General features: G+C 37.3%; 1 protein-coding gene across 1 annotated transcript; it reads left to right on the top strand.

Moving 5' to 3' along the window:
* Positions 1-533: 533 nt before the first annotated feature.
* Positions 534-9,556, top strand: MMP7 (matrix metallopeptidase 7). Its single transcript, XM_028516681.2, has 6 exons — positions 534-705; positions 3,213-3,439; positions 3,525-3,673; positions 5,497-5,625; positions 7,166-7,327; positions 9,264-9,556. The coding sequence occupies exons 1-6, from the start codon at positions 598-600 to the stop codon at positions 9,278-9,280; spliced, it is 792 nt and encodes a 263-aa protein (XP_028372482.2). The 5' UTR covers positions 534-597; the 3' UTR covers positions 9,281-9,556.
* Positions 9,557-10,001: the final 445 nt, after the last annotated feature.

The following is a 10,001-nucleotide window of genomic DNA, read 5'->3' as shown; positions in this document are numbered from 1 at the left end:
AAGTGAGGGAATGGAGCACAGGCTCTACGTTGGCCACTGACCCACGTCACAGTACAGCATTTCCCTCTGCCGTTCCCACCCTCATTCCCCACAGAAACACAGGGTGCCAGCAGTGTTCTACTTTATGACTTTTGTGACTGTTACAGAATGTTCACTTAATAATTACTTGGTTGTTTGCATGTTTTTTACATACTGTTCTATGCATTTCAATGTTTTAAATTCTTTTAAGATATGTGGTAATGCCCAAAATTATGTTCCCCAAAATTTTAAATTAAGAAGATATGTCTGAGTAGCAATTTGATTCTGGCAAATAAAATGTGTTTTCTTGTGGATTAAATTTATACAGCACACAGGGAAAAAAAATCCAAAGACAAATACATTGTGTGCTTTTTGCCAATAAGAACATAATACTTCCTCATTGTCATTAATGAAAAATAACACACACTTCAAAGTTCTGTAGACACTAATAAGAAAGAAAACATTCAAATGAGTCACCTATTTTTACATTCAGGGTTGAGAGGCTATATAAACTTCTCCAGCCTCTGGAAAAAAACACTAAACCAACCATAGATCTGAAAACAATCTCTGGACCCAGCGATGCAGCTGGCCGTGCTATGCGTTGTGTGTCTGCTGCCCAGCAGCCTGGCTCTGCCACTTCCCCCGGAGGCAGGAGGCGTGAGTGAGCCACAGTGGGAACAGGCTCAGGTATGTCACTGGCCCCCTCACCTGGGGCTCCATGGTCTTGCCATCAGCATTAGGAAGTGTGCTTTCCAATTTTGGTAATTTTTCTATTATAAAGGCAATCTATGTTTTAATAAAGTAGCTATTAAGAACAGGCTTTAGAGCCTCCCAAAACTAGGTTTGAGTTCCACCTCCATTCACTATGTAGATGAATTATTATTAGCATAGAAATATTATTAAATTTCTCTGAGCTTCAGTTTACTAATTTGGAAATTGGATATTAACATGGTATCAATCAAATGGGGGTGTAGTGGAGCCTTTAACACAGCACCTGAAATATTGTTCCTCCTTAATAAATTGAGGTTGTCACTATTTAGTGTAACCAGATTCTTTTCATAAAGAGCAGAGTGCTGCCTGTTAGAATGAGGACGACGTGTAATGGAGAGACTGGAAATCAGAAAAAGGGTAGAAGGGACACCTCTCCACTTTGAAGCATGATGATGTGCAAGGAGTGAACTTTTGACTTTGTGTTCTCATGTGTCCAGTGGAAATAATTATGTGTTTATATCTCACAGGATTATTCTGAAAAAGCAAATAAATGAAGTAATAACAATACCAACTATCATGTGTGTAACAATTATAACGTACTTCATATACATTATGTCATTTGACCCTCAGCTCAATCTTGGGAAAAATAGGAACGAAAGTTAAGTTGATTCACATACTTGTTAATGGTGGTACATCAAAAATGAGTTTTGAAGGCGTCAAGGACAATTTTTTCTGGTTCAAAGTCATGTTCTTTCCAATATATTACTTCATAAGCAGCCTAATAAGTATAAATAATTATTATTTGGTAAAATAATGAAGTGTTTACTTGTACATATTATTTATAAATTGAAGTTTTAAGCATAAGAAAAGTTGGGTTTTATCATACGTTGAATTTTAAAAGTAAATGTTAGATTGGATCATATGAAATTACTGATATTCTATTTTTACCTGCAAAACAGCCATTTCATACAGTTCTACCTAATATATTACCCAGAAGGAGTGCACTTGCAAGAGTATTGAATCCCTAAGCTTTACTTAGTGTGCAGGTTACCAATAAACTAGAGGGAGGTTAGCTAGTTTTAACCCCAGGCAAGAAAATTCACCTCAAGGATGCAGTAAAGATTTCTTCCAGAAGGTATCTTTGTAAAGCCTGTAGCTCTGGAATAGATAAAATAAATGTTTTGTTTTTAAATGAGATTAATTCCTAACTGTCATGAATGAACAATAAGTAGCTGCTGTTTTGAATAAAATGCAATCATTGGTAACAGGAAAACAGACCACAATATTTCTAAGGTCAAGTGTATACTCCTAAGAGGTTCTGAGACAAGTTACCGATTGACCTACTCCAAATTAAACTGCCAGTGAATGAGCCAATGTTTAAATCATTTCAACAATATAATTATGCATTATACAGCCCTACACACTCTTCTAACGAAGTGGGCTTTGGAATCAGAACACATACTGATTCAGATACTGGCTCCTTCAGTTACTCATGGGATAAACTTGTGCAAGTTATTTTGCTTTTCTGGGCCATGATTCTTCACATGAAATAGGAATAACAATGTTGTCCCTGCTTCACAGAGTGATTATGAGGTTTAAATGAGACAAATATGTAAAGCTCCTAGAATAGTCCTTGCCACCAGTAAGTGCTTAATAAAAGTTCTTGCGAGGCTGGAGCTGCTGCGATTGTTATTTCATTCACTTTTTTATTTTTTCCTATTTAGTACGGCAGCTATTCTATTCAGACACTAGGGTTCTTTAAGAAATTCCCAGGGACCGATTATGCAGGGAATACACCTGGGAGACCTGCTCTGTCCTGCAGCCCCCCAGTGGGGTCTTCTGAGATTTAACAGTAGAAAGAGCACAAGACTGGCGGTCAGGAAACTCAGGGCCAGTTCTGCTACTAATTTTTTTTTATTCTGTTACTAATTTAATATGTGATCCCAAAAAAGTTATTTATGAACTTAGATTTCCTTGTGGAGAATATGTACATTAAACTAAATAATTTCATATTATCCTTTCCCAGAACTAAAATTTCAACACCCTTGAACCTGAGCTGGAACCAGATCTCCAGAGATCCTCAGAAGGGGCCGGGTAACTTGGATCCCCCAAGACAGTCTCTGATGCCAGGGAAGGTCTCAGTTTTGCCCCTTGGAGACATACTAGTCCCTCTTCCTGACTGGCTGTTGCACACAAGTTTATGTTATATAAAGTGTACAGAAGGTTTCTCCAGAACAGTTAATGAAATAAAAGAAAAATGGAGGGACTTTTTTCCTTTTGCTCATAAATTGGAATGACAATACTTCATTGCCAATACTAAATTTTCTTTTCATGAATACACAGTTATTTTACTTGGTGACTTTGTAATTATTGTGTCTTCAAATCACTGTTTGAGTCCATAGGTATAGAGGCAAAGATGTGCAGACTACTGACATAAAAGACAACAAACAAGGATTACAGATCAATTACTCTCTTTCCAATAGAACTACCTCAAGAAATTTTATCCATATGACTCAAAAACAAGGGATGGCAACAGTTTAGAAGCCAAACTCAAGGAGATGCAAAAATTCTTTCACCTGCCTATAACTGGAATATTAAACTCCCACATCATAAAAATAATGCAGAAGCCCAGATGTGGAATGCCAGATGTTGCAGCATACTCACTATTCCCAGACAGCCCAAAATGGACTTCCAGAGTAGTCACCTACAGGTTAGTTTTGCTTTGGCTTGTTTAGGCAAAAATAATAAAGCCCTTTTCCTAAGAGGTCAAACATTGTTTTCTTCTTTGCTACCAGGATCATGTCATATACTCGAGACTTACCACCATACAAAGTGAATCAGTTGGTAGCAAAGGCCTTCGAATTGTGGAGCAAAGAGATCCCACTGAACTTCAAGAGAATTAGATTGGGAACTGCTGATATCATGATTGGCTTTGCAAGAGGAGGTAAGGAAGGGATTCTTCTAGGCCAGGGGTGTCAAACTCATTCTCACCAGGGACCTCATCAGCCTCCCAGTTGCCTTCAAAGGACCAAATGTAATTTTCGGACTGTATAAATATAACTACGCCTTAACTAGGGGCATGGAGCTTGGCGCTGCCACCAGGTAGAAACAAGGTGTCGGGCAGGATAAAGCAAGATGGAGGGCTGGATTAGGCTTGCAGGCCTTGTGTTGCCACCTGTGCTCTAGGCTAATCCTCTGAGCTATTTTGCTCATCATATCTGTGCCTTCTTCCCTTCAGAATTTACAAATATTTAATGATATGTATTATTAAACAAATGTATATGTATATACATATATGGAGGGAGAGATGTTAGTTCACTTTTACTAGTACATTAAGAGTCCCTTTCTATAGCAGAGGGTGGTAAACTATGTGGCCCATGAGTCAAACCCAGCCCACACCTGTTTTTGTAAATATTTATTACAATACGGCCATAAACCTTTACTTACCTATTATCTGTGGCTGCATTGGGGCTACCATGGCAGAGTTCAGTAATCATGGCAGAGACCGTCAAGCCCACTAAATTACTCACTGTCTCGCCCTTTACAGAAAAAGTTTACCCACCTCCGTTTTGTAGCATTAGTCATGGCACACAGACATCCACACACACATATATATTTATGGAACAATTTAAAATATATCTAACATTAACATTAAACCAAGAAAAGAGATTACAACTTCCAAAGACCTTAAGTGGTCTCCAAGAAGCAGGCAGCCCTCTGGACTGTTGCCAACACCCTTCATGGATAAAAACGAAGAAAATAGAAAACTTTCATATTAAAGGGCTTAAGGAAGCATAACCCATATATGTAAACTGCTATTAATTACTAGCATTTTATGGTACAAATTTGGAGAAAAATATTGCCTTTTTCATTCTGTACTAATATTTGAAATGTCTAGGTGCTGTGAATTTAGCTGAAACTGAACTTCAGTCACAATATTAGTAACACCAAAGAACATTTTCCAGAAAGCACTAATCATGGAATTCAATGATTTTATTTTCTGGGGTTTTTTTTAAGAGTATATTTATTTATGTTTAGAGAGAGGGTAAGGGAGTGTGAAAGAGAGGGAAAGAAATATTGATGTGTGAGGGAAACACCACTTGGTTGCCTCTCTCATACCTCCATCCAGGGACCTGGCCTGCACCCCAGGCATGTGCCCTGACCCAGGAGTCAAACTGGCAATCTTTCTGTTTGCAGGATGATGCTCAACCCACTGAGTCACACTAGTCAGGTCCATTCCATGTTTTTCAAGAACACATAAACAATATGGCTCAATACCCAAATCACAACTTAAAGAGCCATTCAAATCCATTTAAGACACCTTAGCATGGTTCTCCAAGAAAATGTCTTCTGTGCCAATGAAGATTAAGCTACTATGTTTTTAAGAAAAGTTATGCTGTAACAGGTATACATGTTACTTGTTGAACACAGTTCTAACTCATCCTCCATTCTGCCACCACCTGGCCAAGGAAAGTGAGAAACCTTGGAAGCAACCATAAATTAGATGTGAATGTATTTAAATTCCCATATCCATCAAGCTTTCAATATGTAGTGGGTATCGATGATAAGCATTGGTTCTGTGACAGAAAAAGTGCCTATGACCAACACCCAAACCACCCTGTGTAAGCACCTGACTGCTGGTAACAATGGTGTTACCTTCTTGGGCTAGGCTCATCTTTCCAGCCTCAGTAATTGTATAAAACCAAAACTAAAATGGCTAAAAGTAAATTTAGTCGCAAAAGGCAATCATCCTTTTTTTTCTTTCAGCTCACGGGGATGCCTACCCATTTGATGGACCAGGAAACACACTGGCTCATGCCTTTGCACCGGGACCAGGCCTGGGAGGAGATGCCCACTTTGATGAGGATGAACGCTGGACCGATGGTAGCAGTATAGGTACAGCATCTCATCTCTCTCTGCTACACATCCTTTTCAAAATCCTGAACTTCTTATACTAACTTTAATTTAATATTTCCTTCGACTAGTAATAATTATTGAGCCCTTGATAACTGCCAACCTCTGTACCACATTCTTTAAACTCATAATTGTATTTAATAGCCTCATAATACTACATACACAGACGATGGAAGCTCAGGCTATGGAGTCAAGCAACATTGGGTTCACTTTACTGCGCCTCATCGAATCACTCCCTGTGTGTCTTTGAGAAAGTAATTCAACTTCTCTGACCCTCTTTCCTCATCTATGAAATGGGATTATAAATAATTCCCACCTCACAGGGGTGTTGTTTGAGCTAAACGAGGTAATGCTTATACATTGCTTATGACAGTTTTTGGAAAATATTAATAATTCAATAAATTATACTTCTTGGTTTATGTTTCCCCAAAATTTGTTTTTAATTGAAGAAAAAAGAGGAGCCATGCTATGATATGTAAAAATGATGTACAATTGTATTTGTTATTGTTCAGAAAGAATTCACATCATAACCCAGCCTACCATATTCATCATTTTTCAAAGTAGGAAATTATAGACATCAGAAAACTAATGGAGAAAAGATCTGGGATAAATAATTCTAATTGGAAATAATTTTTTAAAAAGGGAAATTAGTATTTGTGTTTGGCAGTGGGAATTCATCACTATACTGACACTTTGCTGTGAAAATCTAACCTATATGAAACTATGACACTGTCTCCATTTCACATCTTAAGTATCTTTTTAATTCTTATTTCTTTCCACTCAAGATAGGCTAAAGGCAGCTTTCTACAATCTACTGCACCATGACTGGGACTCTGGTAACTCAAATTCACAGTCTCACAACCTCCTCTTCTTTGCAAAGCTTTTCTATGAGTATGACAGAGAGAAAAGCATATATATTATACAATGCAATCGATAAAACACAAAACCTAGCATTTCCTAGAGATCCTGCCTGTCAGTCTTGCTTTCGCAAAACCAACTTTCTTTCTCCTGCTATTCAAAGTCTTATTTATTTATTGATCAGCCATTGTTTTTCAGATATTGGGAAACTCTAATTATTCTGAAAAATCTACATGGTAGGAATTATTACTTCTGTTTAACAAATGAGAAAATGAGATTCAGTAATATCAATTAATGTGCCCAGACTCATTTAGCTAATAAGTGGGGGAGCTGGGTTTCAAACCCAGATCTTAATGTTTCTGAGGCTTTTGCTTTCCTCCTCTGTAGAGGAGAGGAAAGCTATTTGAGTAATTGTATAAGGAGCAAACAGATAGAAAAACTACTTTTAAAAAAATAGATGCAATGATAAAGTTAAAACACCACTATTCTATTGTCTTTCTAAACCTTCCTGTCCTCTTATGAAAGCCTAGAAACAAATAAGTAAATCATGGAGAATTTAAAGAGGTAGGTATTTTTATAGTTATTTATTATTTTTGTTATATATTATGCTCTATTCCATATGTAGGTATTTTTATAGTTACCATATGTCACTCTTTGGTTGTAGGAATTAACTTCCTGTATGCTGCTACTCACGAACTTGGCCATTCTTTGGGTCTCGGTCATTCATCTGATCCTAATGCTGTGATGTATCCAACCTATGAAAACAGAGATTCTGAGGATTTCAGGCTTTCACAGGATGATATTGAGGGAATTCAGAAATTATATGGTAATATTTATGGTTTCAAATAAAGAGGATTTCACATTACCTTCGAAGAGTAGGCTTGAAGGAGAAAGACTGGGAAATGGATATTCACTTGGAAAAACACACTGGAACTTACACTAAAAGCCTATTGAGGGGAGAAATTTGAGAACTTAGATACTGCACATTTACCCAGACTATTTTGTATTCTGAGGATATTGATTTTAAGTTTTCAGTAATAGAGTATCATTTGGCAAAATTATGAAAATGACACTATAAGATTGTGTGTGTGTGTATTTTTTTGTTGTTGTTTTTTTCAAGCTGCCATTCACTGTTCTTTCTTGCTCAGTTCAAACAGTTTAGGAGGGTCCCACTGTGGGAAGGGGCTGAGGAACAGAACACCTTCCTCTTTAGCTTCCTACTTCAGAGATTCAGTCCTGGGTGACTAAAAGTGACCTAATTTTTCCTGCTTGTGGATATGTGTAGGGAAAGGGGTAAATCATTGATAGTGACTAGGCTTGTAACTGCCGGTCACGATGCTTATGAATATCCTATGTCCTAATCTACACTTTTTAGTTTTAGTCAAGCTCCAAATTTAGTTTAAAAGAATAAGCTGATTAGTACTGATGAGAAAAAAAATGAAAGGACAAGGAGAAAAACCATGTCTCTAAGTAGAGACAAGAATAGTACGATTCAAAAGGCGAAATGGACTGCTCTGCAAGGTCACATGGCTGCCCAGTGCTTGAACAGTGATTCCACACCAGGGCTGTAGGATTTCATACTCTTTCTCCCACCTATCTCTGCCTATTACTATTTAGTAAGTTTTAAAAGCAATTTGGAAAGGAGAATACAAATCAAACCTTTCCAGTGAAATATCAGGATGATAAGAATACTGCAAAAACTTCACTTAAGAACCTCTGAATGATCAGAAGAGCAATGAATGTGCTTCCATACAATAATGTCCTTGGGAGAAAGTTATTCTAATAAGATAATGCACTCACACTGTCAGTTGAATCTAGAATTTACCACCAGTCAGCATTTCCCAAATCGTGCTCCTAAATGCCAGTCCTACAAGGCAATTTCCAAATAAGAATGCTGCAGAGAAACAAGTTCAAAAATGCTGCCTATTATATCTCAGGTGCATCAGATATTTAAGGAGTACCTAAAAAATTCTTGCTTACCTTAGTGCTTCCTAAATTATTATCACTTATATGGAACACCATATAAGTGAGGCCTCACAGAACAGTCTTTCAGAGAACACATTTTGAGAAATGCCATGTGACTGTATATTAAAGTTCTGACTCAAAGAGCTGCTAAACCCTACAAATTGTTGGTAAAGTCATTGCCAAGAAAAAGAGAACAAAGTATGTTCCCTTATATAAAACTATGGAATACTCTGCAGCATGCATAACCTTGAAACCTTGAGAAAGCTAGAAGGACCTTACAAAGATTCTGAGGCAGACAAATTAGAAGAAAACAGTCCGATGAGGTGTCTGCCCCTAGTCAAAGTCAAAAAGCAGTAACTTCTAGACAAACGAAAGTAAGATTTAATTATGGGTTTTAAATTTAGGAAGTTTATTAATCCAAGAAGTGATATGAACAAAAAATATAAATTCAAAAAAGGTGAATAAACTCATGGATATAAAATTATCCAATGAGTTGTTATTATCTTCATTTTACAGATTGGTAATATAACATTAGAAGAAGCTAAGTAGTAATTTGCCCAAGATTATAGAGCTGGTAAAACGGCCGATACCTGACCCCAGACCTACATTCCACACAAAACTGCCTTCTTGGCCTTTGAAGATTGTTCTTCAAAACCTTTGTTCCAAGCACAGAAAACACGATAGGTTGATGATAAATTATACACAATTAAGACATTTTTTTTAGTTTTTATAGTCTTAGTGTGCTTTTTATGTATTTTATATCATGTTAAAATTATTTTTATTTTCTCTCTTAACAGGGGAAAGAAGTGATTGAAGAAAGGGTTAGAAACTTCTGGGAGAACACTCATTCGTTGGATTCTAATCCATTGTTTGCCAACCCAAATCGGAGAACACTGTTCCTGCACCCCGTTTAGCACTTATTTTACCTTTCCTTGTACTATGGTTGGTTTTTGCATGTCTCTGTTCCTCTGGAAATAAGTTTTTTATGGCACAAGTGTGTCTTACTCCTCTTTGTCTCTCTCTTCAAGCGACTTACACTTAGAAGATGTCAGTGAATGTTAAACAAATAAAATGTTATTTCATAGGAAAATGATTTACATTTTAGGAGTACTGTTTCTATGTCAAAAGAAAACATGTCATACAATGAATTCAAAGACTAAGACTAAAAAAAACCACTTACCACATTACTGTGGGTCTTCAGCTGCACCTGACCCTATCACCAGGTGTGTACAGAGAGCTCCCACCCTGTTTGTTCATTAGCGTAGCCTGAAGTTACACTCAGTGCCACTTACCCTTTAGCGCAAGCTCTTACTCTAAATATTCTGGAAAATCCAATTCTTCCCACAAAATGCATGTGAATTCTCAAGGTTTTACATTCCCACAGTTCCTTCTGGCTCCATGTTCTTAGCCCTGACCTCCTGATTATGCAACATCTCTCCTGCCACAGCTGCTCTGCATTCCCTTCATCATGCCAACCAAGATACCAGCCTCACCCTTTCCTCTTCATCTTTCTCTAAATGAGCACTACAAGGCTT

This window comes from Phyllostomus discolor, chromosome 6, assembly GCF_004126475.2.
Source record: "Phyllostomus discolor isolate MPI-MPIP mPhyDis1 chromosome 6, mPhyDis1.pri.v3, whole genome shotgun sequence".
In the NCBI taxonomy this organism is placed as follows: domain Eukaryota; kingdom Metazoa; phylum Chordata; class Mammalia; order Chiroptera; family Phyllostomidae; genus Phyllostomus; species Phyllostomus discolor.
This window is presented reverse-complemented; position numbering and strand designations above follow the sequence as displayed.